The sequence below is a fragment of the Anopheles gambiae genome, chromosome 3 (genome assembly GCF_943734735.2).
Source record: "Anopheles gambiae chromosome 3, idAnoGambNW_F1_1, whole genome shotgun sequence".
In the NCBI taxonomy this organism is placed as follows: domain Eukaryota; kingdom Metazoa; phylum Arthropoda; class Insecta; order Diptera; family Culicidae; genus Anopheles; species Anopheles gambiae.
Window position 1 is genome coordinate 98,326,413 of NC_064602.1, and position 12,870 is coordinate 98,339,282.

A 12,870-nucleotide genomic window follows, 5' to 3' on the forward strand; every position below is an offset into this window, starting at 1 on the left:
ATTGATTTTACAAACCGTCCCAACCATTACTTACTTGCTGATGCAGGCCGGATGGCTCTTGCACTTGAACTGCTCCGCACTGCACGTCACGTTGCAGTTCTCCTCGTCACTGTGGTCGGCACAGTTGAACTCGTTGTCGCAGCGCCGAATGCCGCGTATGCAGTGCCCGTCGCGGCACCGGAACTCCGACTCGGAACAGTTGCGCAGCTCGCAGTTCAGCTCGTCCGAGTTATCGCCGCAATCGTTCTCGAAATCGCACCGCCACCGTCCCGGGATGCACTTGGAATTGTTGCACCGGAAGCTCGTCGGTTCGCACGTGATCGCTTCCGGCTTTTGGCAGTTCTCCGTTTCATCCTCCCCGTTCGCACAGTCCTTCTCGTCATCGCACAGCCACGACTGGGGAATGCAGCGGCCCTCACTGCAGCGGAACTCGTGCTCGGGACAGGTGGTGGCCGGGCCACAGACCTGCTCGTCCGACCCGTCGTGACAGTCCGGCACGTTGTCGCACACCCACGTGCGGTCGATGCACCGGCCACCGTTGGCGCACCGGAACTGGGTGGCGGTACAGTTCTTCGGCTCACAGTTCTGCTCGTCCTCCCCGTTCGGGCAGTTGACCTCTTCGTCGCAGCGCCGGGCACCCTCGATACAGAAGCCGCTCGTGTTTTTCGCCGCCGACGGGCCACACTTAAAGTGCGAGCTGAAGCACTCGAACCGATCGCAGTCGCGCTCGTCCGACAGATCGCCGCACTGGTCGACGCCGTCACAGATTTGGCTCGGATTAATGCACCGCTTGTTGAGGCACTGGAACTGCCCGGCTTCGCAGGTGAACGTGGGACAGTTCGGCGGTTCGTCGCTACCGTCGCCGCAGTCGTCCTGCTTGTCGCAGCGCCAGTAGAACGGAATGCACTTGAACGTGGTGCGGCACTGGAAGTGTGCGGCCGAGCAGTTGGCCGCACAACTTTTGCCGTCCGCCGTCAGGATGAAGTTGTCCGGGCACAGGCACCGATAGCCGGGCGGGTCGGGCGACAGCACGCACAACGTTTGGCAGCCGGCCGTATCGCACGGGTTCACCTCGGGCTGCAGCTGGCGGTAGTAATGGAAGACGCGAATGTCCATCGGCCGATGGATGGTGTTGATGAGCGTGCCGCACCCGTCGCCCCGGAACTTGTGGCAGTACTCGATCGACTTCGAGTCCAGATCCGACCAGTAGATGCGATCCTCCCACACGGCAATGGCAAACACGTGGTGCAGGTTCAGCGTCGGCTGGCGCGCACGCGACAGCAGGATGCGCACGTTCTGCCCATCCAGATCGCTGACGGCGATGTAGTCCTCCCGTGCGTCACCCCAAAACAGCTGGTTCGTTTCGAAGCTGATCGTGAGTGCGTTCGGCCAGCCGAGTTGCTCCTTGATCAGGATCGTCTGGTTGCTTCCATCCATACCCGCCCGTCCAATGTGCGGCTGGTCGCCCCAGTCCGTCCAGTACATGTACCGACGGTACGGATCCAGCGCAATCGCGCGCGGTTTCTGCAGCTCCTTATTGATCAGCACCCGCCGGTAACGTCCGTCCAGCTTGGACACCTCGATCGTATCGAGACCCTTATCGCACCAATACAAATTGCGTCCCACCCAGTCGACCGCCAAGCCTTCCGGGTTTTTCAGATTCGTTCGATGGATCACCTCGACGGGGCGATTTTCCTCCCCCGATTCGCACATGCGCTTAACGGTCGTGACGGTGCGCGTCACATCCGACCAGTAGTAACACTCGTCCTTCCAGTCAAAGTCGAGCGTGATGGCGTTGGTCAGATTGTGGGCCAAGATCGTCATACCGCCGCTCAGATCCACCTCACGCAGGTAGTATCGGTTCGAGAAGATGAGCTTCGGTGGTAGGATGTGCCTGCCTTCGGCACGGCACGTATCGTTGTCACGCAGCACAAACCCGTCCAGACACGTGCAGTGGTACGATCCGTGCGTGTTGACGCACGTTTGGGTGCAGGGGCGCGGCTGCTGCTCCGTACACTCGTCCACATCCACGCACAGATGCTTGTCGTTCACGTTCACCCGGAAACCCTTCCGGCAGACGCACTCATACCCTACCGGACGATCTTCGCACTCGTGCGCGCACAGATCCGGAATCATCTCGCACTCATTGACCTGGCACGACTTCTCGTCACTCCAATCGCCACAGTCGTTCGCACCGTCGCACAGCATGTTGCTCGTGATGCAGGCGCCGCTCTCACACCGGAACAGATCCGGCCCGGCGCAAATCAGCGTCGTATTGCGGCACAACCGTATGTCCTCATCCGACCCGTCCGCACAGTCATCGTTCACGTTGCAGGTGAGATTGCGCTCGATGCATCGGCCATTGTTGCAGCGGAAATGATCTGGCTCCACACACAGATGGTCGTCCACACCGGCTCCCTCCTCTTCGTCGTACCCATCGTCGCCCTCCTTGCAGTACAGCGGTTCGTCCGAACCGTCCACACAGTCCTGCTCACCATCGCACACGTGCAGCAGACTGATACACTCTCCGTTCTTGCACGTGAACGACGTCTTGTCGCACTCGTTCACCATCATCTCGTCACAGCCCATCTCATCGTCCTGCGTGGCGCCACAATCGACCTCGCCGTCGCAGACCCACTTCTGCGGGATGCACCGGTTCGTGGTCGGACACTGGAATTCCGTCTCCGGACAGTCGCGCCTCGAACAGTGATCGCCCTCGTCCGACCCATCGGCACAGTCCGGATGGCCGTCACACTGCCAGCTGTTTGAGATGCACTCGGACGTGTTGGTGCACTTGAACTGGTTCGGTTTGCAGTGCTTGACGCATGCCAGCTCGTCCGAGCTCAGACCACCTCCGGTCGCATCGGTACAGTCGTCCTCGTCGTCGCAGCGCCACGACTGCGGAATGCAGCGCCCGTTTGCGCACAAAAACTTATCCTCCGGACAGGTCGGGATGGCCGTGGGACAGTCCTGCTCGTCCGAGTTGTCCCAGCAATCGTTCTCGCCGTCGCAGCGCCACGTCGGCATGTAGCAGCCGGTCGTGTTGGCGCAGTTGACGAACCCTTCCGTGCAGTTGCGCATCACCGGGCAGCCGATCTCGTCCGACACGTCCTTACAGTCGGGCTCGTAGTCACAGCGCATCGACTTCACGATGCACTGGCCGTCCGTACAGCGGAAGTGCGTTGCGTTATTGCAGCTGCATCCTACCTCGTCGCTTCCATCGCCGCAGTTCTGTATGTGGTTGCACTGCTGGTTCTTCGGAATGCAGCGCGCATTGTTGCAGCGGAAAAAGCCGTCCGGACAGGGCCGGTGAGCACAAAACGTCACCAGCTCATCCGACCCATCCAAACAGTTCTTGACACCGTCGCACGTCAGGTGAAACGGTATGCAGTTGCCATTGGTGCAGCTGAACTCGGACGACGAGCAGTTGCTCACCGACTTCGGAATGCACCGCTGCCCATCGGCCGCCAGCACACCCTGCGTGCAGTGACATTCCACCTTGCCAGCTGCATCGATTAGGCACACATCTTCGCAGAACCCGTTCATCACCTGGCACGGATCGGCCGAGCATTCTTTGTCGATTTGCTGCACCGCCACGATTCCCATAGGTTGAGCGATATCGCGGCGCAGCAGCACAATGTCGCTGCCGGAGTATTTGTTCGCTCGAATAACCGCGTGCACGGTTAGATCCGTCCAGAAGAGTAAATCCCCGAACACGGCCAGCGCAAACGGATGCTTGGGCGTGGAGTGAGCCAGCACCACCCGGTGCTTTCCGTCGTAATCGGTACGCTCGACCTTGTCCAGCAGTGCGTCGGCCCAGTAAAGCTTGCGCGCTTGGTAATCGAGCGTCAGCGCGTTCGGCATTTGGATGTCGCTCGTGATGATGCTTTCCAGCCCATAGCCGGACGGGTAGGCACGCTGTATGGAGGCAGCGTGCTGGTTCCAGTTGGTCCAGTACACCATCGCCAGGCATGGCTCGACGGCAATCCCGCGCGGTTTGTCCGTCGCCCGTAGCTTTATTACATCCTGCACCAGCTCCGCATTGGCAGCTGGATCCGTGAGGGATGCTTTGTTCAGATCAAGCGATCGTATGGCAGCCTCGTTGTTCGACGTCCAAAACAGCACACGGGTAAGCACGTTAAATGCCAACCCTTCCACGGTTAGCTGCTTCGTCACGATGCGTCGATGGTTCGTGCCATTGAAAAACACGCAATTGATCGTGCTGTGATCGATGTCGGAGTAGAAAATGAGCTGCTGCTCGTAGTCGTAGCTCAATGCTATGGTGTTCTTCAAGTAGGACGAATTCTTGATCTCCGGAATGGGCCCGTTAATGTTGTTCGCGTCCGTCATGTGTATACTTTCGATGGCCGATTGGCGGGAAAAGATTAAAAAGTTTTCATACGGCTCACACGTCTTCAAATCGGCGGAGGAGATTTTACCATGCGAGCAGGCACAAATGGGATGCGTACCGTTGAACAGGCACAGCTCTTGGCAGCCTCCGTTTGACACGCCGCACGCGTTCGTTTTACTTTGCTTGCGGCTAGAGAATACCTTGATGTCTTTCAACGACGACACCTCTAACGCTTCCACGACACTGCGGTAGTTGAAGATGTTGCTCAAGCCCGCCTCGTAGATGTTGCCGCGCGAATCTGCCCAGTAGATGCTGTCACCGAACAGGTCGAGCGATTTCGGATTGTGAGAGGTACCGTTCAGCAGCAAGCGTTTCAAGTTACCATCGTAGTCCACCTTCCAGATCGTGTCGGTGCTTGTTTCGCACCAATACACTACCTGATTATCGAGATCCAGTGCAAGATCGCTTATGGCGGAGGAGCGATTCACCAGGATAAAGTTACCCGAACCGTCCAAACCCATGCGACCGATCGTACCGCGGGTTACGTAGAACAGATACCCCTGAATCGGATCGATTGCCAGCAGCTGCGGGCTTTCCACGTCAGAGGCGACCACGTACCGTAGCGTTCCGTTCAGGCGAGCCACCTCAATCAGGTTGCGCTTCTGATCGGTCCAGTAAATGTTCTCCGCTACCCAATCGATCGCAATTCCCCCCAGCCAGTCGAGTGTGCTGCCATCGACCACCTGCTCGAAGTTGCTGATGATTACCTCCCTTGCGCTGCCGTCACGCTTGATGCGCGTGATTGATCCGCGGTCGGTATCGGCAATGTACACGTAATCATGCGCCACATCGAAGTCAATGCTGGTTGCTAACGAAATTTGCTGCAGCGGACCAAGGGATTCACGATTGCGCAAGGAGCCGGTGCTTTCGTCCGACGAGGATAGCGCAATACCCTTCAGCTGATGGCCCACGGAGTACACCAAAATGTCATCCAGTCCTATGCATCGCCAGGGATTCCGTGGATCGCTCCTGTACCCAATCGCACAGCGACACACGTGGCTTTGCGCGGACACGGGAATGCACAAATGTTCGCAACCGGTTCCGGCCGATTTGTCGTTTCGCTTCTGGCACGAGTTGGTGCCACTCTGCGCCCCGGGATGGTACATGCGGATTGCGTTCAGCCCGCTTGTGTTGTTCCGCACGGAGACAGGATTTTGGCATAGATTTTTGTTACACCGCATAATGCGACCATCGTGGTTATCATCGTAATAGATCGAATCGCGGTAAATCGTGATCGTGCTAATCGGATGATTATCTTCGTGCGGCGCAAGCACTTGAATGATCTGTTGACGATGAAATAGAAACGACAGAGGTGAAATTGGTTTGATTTAGTTCAAAATGAGCGTTCCAGCAACACTTACCTTGCCACTTCCGATATCGTAGTAGTTGATTTCGCCCGCATTTGATGAAATGTAGTACAACCGATTGGTTTCGAAATCTAACGCTAAGCTATCGATCGGGTGGAAAGTTGAATTGCTGATCAGCTGTCGCTCGGAACCATCCATTCGGCTGGCATAAAGCTCGTAAAGTTTCGGCACTTCGCTCATCGTTGCAAAGTACATCATGCCTCTGGTGGAGATAGAACAGAAAACCCCCACATTTGTTCAGCCAATTGTGCTACCATTGTTAATATACTCTCCTTACCTTGTCGGATAGACAACGAGACTGTTCACCACGGACAAACCGTCTGCAATTTCCGTCACAAATTCGCCATTCAGATTGCTCACCATGATGCGGCTGTGCGTTTCATTGCCGGTGGAAAAGTAGAGCAGCTTTGAGATCCAATCCACAGCAAAGCCTAGCGAGTTCGAAATATCCGTATCGAGAATGGTTTCGATCGGGCCCGTCGCCAATCCGGATGATTTTATTTCGTTCAGCTGTATGTCGTTCCAGTACAACCTCGCCGCACTGATATCGTAGTCCAGTACGGCCGGCTGCACAACCTGCGTCTGGTGGCTAATAGTCGGAATCGTGTAGTGGGCGGGTTGTTGGAGATCGACGCCCCGAATTTCAGTCAGCACCACAAACAGCAGGATCTCCTCATTCGGCACACACTGCCTTCGGTCCTCGTGCAGGCGCATAACGTGCGGACAGGCGCACTCGTGACGCGATCCAACGCTAAGCAGGCACAGATGAGAGCAGCCTCCATTGTTATCGGCGCAGGGATTCGGCTGCGTGTTGGGTTGTCGGCTGGAGTGCAGAATTTGAATTCCAAACGGTTGGCTTTGCGTTTTCTGTATCACATTTACGTCCGTGCCGTTCCATTTGTTCGCCCGGATGACGGAGTACGTCCGCCAGTCCGTCCAGTAGACGTAGTTGTCGAACACGGTAATACTGAATGGGTGGGCCAGCACACCCTGATCCTTGATCACCAGATGGTGATCCTGGCCGTCGTAGGTAATGGTGTGGATTGAATCCGACCGTGCGTCAATCCAGTACACTCGCCTTGGAATGTAGTCCAGCGCGATTCCATTCGGCCAACCTCCGTCCGAACCGACGTACTTGATTACCGTGCGATTCTCGCCGGCCATTGTGCAGCGTTCCAGCCGGGGCGAACCCTCCTCCCAGTCCGTCCAGAAGAGGACACCTTCCATCGGATCGAGAGCGATCGCACGGGGGTTTACCATGTCCCCGGCGACAAGCGTTCTTCGGAAGCTTCCATTGGTTTTGGCCACCTCGATCTGATCGAGATTGGAATCGATCCAGTAGATGTTCATTCCAATCCAATCGACCGCAAGTCCTTCGGCCGTCGACAGGCCAGATTGAACTACTGCTTCGACATTGCTCAAAGTGTCGTTCCTCAGTGTGCCGCGATAGATCTTGTCATCCATCACGTCCGACCAGAAGATCTGGACGGATTCGTTGCGGTAAAGAAAGTCTAAAGCAATCGTGTTGCGCAACGACGTGTAGAAGCTTCTCACTCCAAGTGTGTTCAGATCAACGCCGAGAATCTCCTGCCGATTGCTAAATATGACGTACGGCGAATCACCGTTGTTGCTGCGGCATGTAAACTTGTCGTACATCAGCGTGTAGCCTTCGACGCACCCACAGCGATAGTGCGTCCCTGCTTTCGTGCAAATCTGTGAGCAAGTGCCCCAATTATCACAGGCATGATCGTGACCACAGTCACGCCCATTCGGTTGCAGAAATAGATGAGCCGGACAGGAGCATATCAGACCCTCCGGAGCATTATGGCACGCGTGCGAACAGTCGTTGGGAGCATCGCACAGTTTCTCTGCACAGCGAAAACCTTCGTCCGTGCCATCGGGACAGTCCGTGCGACCGTTGCACAGTTGTGTCACTTTTATGCACTGGTTTGTAACCCTGCACAGCCGATCAGGATGATGGCAGACCATCGTTTCGTTGAACGGTGCAAACTCCATGCGTTGGCATACACGGTTATAGTTTTCTTCGCACTGCTTATCCAAACCGCACACTATTCTAAGATCCTGCCTGCAAAGATCCTTCAGCTCTGGTTCCGAGCGAACCGGAACGCTGGATTGGGTGGTTCCGTTCGATCCAGCCTTATGCAGCTTGTCACACTCGTGGAATGCATTTAAACAGTTGAGTTTCGGGTCACACATTAGCGAACGGTCGATGCAACCATGCGGACTGCAGAAAAACTCATTTACACCACAGTCCACATCACACTGTGATTCGTCGGATTTGTCACTAAAGTAAGGTAAAGAGAGAAAGCAGTGGAACATGTGAAAGGACATATGCTCTTGGATCAAAACGTCCGCCAACTTACCCACAATTGTCAACTCCATCGCACAGAAACTCAAACGGCACACAGGCACTGTTCTTACACTCAAACTCTGGACATTTGTGGCAGTGCTCTGGCTCGTCCGAGCTGTCATTCGGCCCACAGTCGAGATGTCGATCGCACACCCACGTGTTCGGTATGCATCGATGGCTGACCTCACACTGAAAGAAGTGCTCGCTGCACGTTTTGTTCGGGCAGTTGATGTAATCTTCATCACTCTCGTCAATACAGTCCACCGAACCGTCGCAAACGTGCGACCGGCTAATGCATCGCTGCTCGTCGCACTTAAAGTTGCGCTCCAGATCGCAGTTGGGATCGCAGGGCCCGTCCGGTGTGGTTTCCTCGTCACTGCCATCCTCGCAGTCGCGATCACCGTCACAGGTGTACTTAATCTCGATACAGTCAATCTTGTTGCGGCACAAGAAATGTGTGCTATTGTTACAGGATGCCAGCGAGTGCTGCAAATCGAACGGCACACAAGCGACAGGCTTTCCTTCGCTGGACAGCGACAGCACCTGCCCATCTTCACACTTGCAGCTGGCAACGGCTACCGGAGTATTCAGACAGATTCCCGGACAATCGATCTCGCATGCATTTCGTCCATTTCCACCGTACTGGGTGAGATTGTCGAAAATCTTTAGCCCCAGCACCTGAGGTTTCTCTATCGTAATTGTTTCCAGCAAATGGGGATCGCTTAAGTTTAGCTTTTCGATGTGTCCCTTTACATTGTCGGCGAAGTAAAGCAACTGACGGTGGACGGCTAGAGCGACGGGGAATTGATTCTGTGAACGTCCGTCGAAGAGCAGCACTCGGTTGCTTCCGTCTAGGTTGATGCTTTCGATGAAACTAAGCCGTGCGTCGCACCAGTATAGCCGCTTCTGGATCATGTCTATCGAAAGCCCCGTTGGCCATTCGATTGGACGTTCCTTGCTGTTCACCAACAGTTCCGGCTGAGTTCCATTCATCCAGGCACGATCGATACGTCCACTGGGAACTGACCACGACGACCAGTACATCCAGCCTTGCTTTGGATCCACCACAATAGACCTTTGAAACGAGAAGAGGAGATTATTATCGTTTTTTTGTGATTTTCGATTTGCATGACCAATAACTTACTTGGGTGCATAAAGCTGTCGCAGAACGGTGTAGCGCATTCGCTTTGGACCTAGCTTGATGACCGAGATGTGGTTTCTGTCCGAATCGGTCCAAAAGATGTTGTTTCCCAACCAGTCATAGGAAATGCCGTCACACGATCCAGGACTTTCAAGCAGCAGCTCTCGCTGCGTGCCGTCCAGCTTCTGTGCCTCGATGCGAAACGATGGCTTGTCTCTAGAAGGAGGCGTGGCGTAAGAAAAGCATACATTTTATTAATTTGCCATTCATGCTACACCGATGCCGTTACGTACATAACGCCGTGAGAGAAGAAGATGAGCTGATCCTCCACGTGGTAGTCGAAAGTGATGTGCGGGCCCAGGTCTGTGATCGGAACGATCGCTTCCTGCGACTTGATGCCAACGGCAAACCCTCGGATCATGGCCGGATTCGATTTGGCGTACAGTAGAAACGTTGGCCGTTTGATCAGCACACATTGCGACTTTGTCTTTAGCCGGTAGCCCGGCGAACACATGCACTGTGCAATCGCTACACCGATCTTCTTCCACACCGGTATGCACAGTTGATCACAGCCACCGTTCTGGATGCGGCACGGATGCGCCACTTCCGGCTGCTTTTGGCGATGGAACACGTGCAAATGCACGGCATGTGGTGCGTTCGGGACGATCACTCTTGCCTCTCCCGTAGTACCATTCAGCGCGACAATGCTACCATTCTGCCAGGACGCGAGATAGATCGTTCGCTCGAACACATCGAGCGCGTACAGCATCTGGAAGTTGAACAGGAACTGGGTGCTTCGTTTGGGAAACCAACGGCCACTGCCATCGTAGTTCACACGCTGCACCGTATCAAGATGCGTGTCCACCCAGTACACGTGTTGCATCACCAGATCGAGGGCGATGTCAAGCGGGGTGATGATTTTGTTGAGCACGATCGAGGTTCGGTTCGTACCGTCGAGCAGCGATCGTTCGATGCTTACGTCGCCGCTGCCCCACTTGGAAAAGAACAGAAACCCTTTGGTGGGATCGAGAGCCATCCGGCGTGGCCGCAGCACCTCCGATAAGGCCTCCACGATGATCGCACAGTGTACCATCTGGGGCGAACAGACGAAGATAATTTCGCGCTGCTGGTCCAGATAGTACCAGTTGCCCGACACCCAGTCGAGCCGAATGTCGACGATGTCCTCGAGATTGGGAAAAAGATCCGGGCGCGGCATAACCCAGCTGTGTGAGGTGTTGTCTACGCTGTAGCACTCCAGCAGCGATTTACCGTCGATACGGGCTAGACAAAACGTGCGATTTCGATGCACCATTTCCATCGCTCGGATGCGTGGGTTCGGTTGCTTGAGATATTCCTCCTCAACGGTTTCATTTGTGGGAAAGTTTCCAGCCAGCACACTGGTTCTGTTGCTAATGGACACTTTTTTTACCTTGTTGAAAGTGGTGAAGAACAGGGAAGTTGGCTCGTCCTTGGGCACTGTTGGATGGTTGGATGTTTATCTAAATTACCTCATTGCTCTACACGATCGACTGAGAAAACAGTGTCTATACTTACAGTTGACAGCGGTGCACGTGTTGCCCTGCCTCACATACCCGGTAGTACAACTGCACTGGTACGCTCCGGGTTGATTTTTACACATCTGATCGCACAGACCCTCGATCTGACACTCGTCAAAGTCTTCGCAAACGCTTCCATTCGGCTGACTATCCTTGGCACAGAAACATCTCGCTCCCTCGGACGTCAGCCGACAGTCGTAGGAACACTTGAGCGCATCGCACGCACTCGTCGGTGCGCTGGCCGTTGCCGTGTCGTTGCTGGAACAGTTCAGCTCGTCGTTGCTGCAATCCCACGCCCCATCACAAAACCGATCGATCTCCAGACACTTGCCATCGCTGCAAAGGGCCTGCGTCGGGAGACACTTTGTGTGCGCCCGGCACAGCTGGGGATCCTCGTCCGACACGTCCACCATGTCGTACTTCTCGACCAGCCCACAGTCGACGTCACCGTCACACGTCCAATCGTGCGGGATGCACCGATTGGACACCGTGCAGTGAAACATACCTTCGTTGCACGCATGTGCTTTATCTGCGCGTTGTGCATGCGTGTGCGAGGAAAGATGAGAAACGTTTGTGGTTGGCCATTTGATCGCAGGCTGGTATTACAGGATATGGTACGTAAGCAAGCGCTACTTACCACAACCGACTTCATCCGAGCCGTCCGAACAGTCGGCGGAAGTATCGCAACGCCAGAGGGCCGGTATACATTTGCCATCCATCACGCACGTGAATTGCGACTGCGAACAGGTGACTGGAAACAGGGCAAACAGAGAAACGAAAATGAAGATAAAAGATAATTGCCTTTAAATGACATCCTATTGTCATATTTGGTTCTTTCCATCACTAGAGAATGGCTTTATGATACGGTGTTTTTTCCCCTCTCTGTGTGATTGTAAAGACAATGTGATCGCCCCGTTCGTCTCAGATGGTAAACTAGCGCGTTCCAATTGTGGTGGCCTAATCGAGTATATGCATGTCTGATGAGTGTGAGTGATCGTGCTGGAAGGGCGCAAACGAACCACCAGGCGCATCCATCGCTCTTGCGAAAAGCCAAAAAAAACCATCAAGTGCTGTGCATGGGCAGCCGTGCCATGAAACAATAGAACGGAGTTGTACGTTCAAAGATTGTTTAGCGCACACGCACCACCGTACTATTTTGGCAAAGGTTAAAAAAAAGCAATCAATCAATAGGCACCGTTGCTACCCTGGCGGAACAATTACACATAAAGCGCTCTATTCAACGTGATTCAATTTGCAAGCTCGTTTTCCACACTCTTTTTCAACTCGATGGAATGTCACCGGTCATTTGAAGCCTGTGTGTGTGCTTCCACGTTGAAGCATGCATGAATCGGTTCTGCCACTGCACGGCCGAATTAAGCTGGAGGGCTTACTAATAAAAAACCGCCCTCAAGCGCGACTGATTGAATCAATCCCAATTGCATATCACTGCTTTATTTGCAATTTATATTTGATTCACTTTGATTGACGTTCGACCACTACCACGCGCCATTTCAGATCGAAACGCCATCCATTATCTCATCGCCCGCAGCCCACAGATTCAGCGATACGTCGGTCGTCCTCAGGAAAACGGCCCAAGTCCACTGTTGTGCCACCATCCCGAAACACTACATTGTGTGCCGTGTCATCCTTCTCCCTCCGTGATTGGACTTTTTGTGTGCCGGCCGACCCACCCCCCCCCCCACGCCATTAAAAGTGGACCAGTTTATTTTATTTCATTTCTTCGCCTCTTCAACCATCCGTTAACGATCTCTGGCCACTTTACGTGCTCTCTCTCTCTTCTCGTCTGCTCTGCCTCACTCAATACGGGGGAAAAATCCAAATTGATGACGCGGTTCGGGCTGTGTTTGAAGTACTAATTGTTTTGCATTTTTGAACTCATTTCTCCATGCGTCCACTCTTGTGGCGCACGAGTGTCTGTTAGTTTAGCTACTCTGTTTTTTTATTACTTTTTTGGCCTGGAGCACTTTTATTTGAGTACGTTTAATTCATTTTCGTGCGAGAGT

General features: G+C 54.2%; 1 protein-coding gene across 9 annotated transcripts in view; it reads right to left on the reverse strand.

Moving 5' to 3' along the window:
- Positions 1-12,870, reverse strand: part of LOC1280340 (low-density lipoprotein receptor-related protein 1) — an 81,940-nt gene that overhangs the window by 5,203 nt on the left and 63,867 nt on the right. For all 9 annotated transcript variants that reach the window (XM_061655713.1, XM_061655707.1, XM_061655708.1 and 6 more), the window contains exons 3-10: positions 11,484-11,597; positions 10,845-11,375; positions 9,584-10,766; positions 9,294-9,506; positions 8,163-9,224; positions 6,056-8,083; positions 5,773-5,980; positions 35-5,694 (exon numbers count right to left, since the gene is read on the reverse strand). In XM_061655713.1, the coding sequence (XP_061511697.1) occupies positions 35-5,694; positions 5,773-5,980; positions 6,056-8,083; positions 8,163-9,224; positions 9,294-9,506; positions 9,584-10,766; positions 10,845-11,375; positions 11,484-11,597 (10,999 nt within the window). The remainder of the gene's footprint in view (positions 1-34; positions 5,695-5,772; positions 5,981-6,055; positions 8,084-8,162; positions 9,225-9,293; positions 9,507-9,583; positions 10,767-10,844; positions 11,376-11,483; positions 11,598-12,870) is intronic.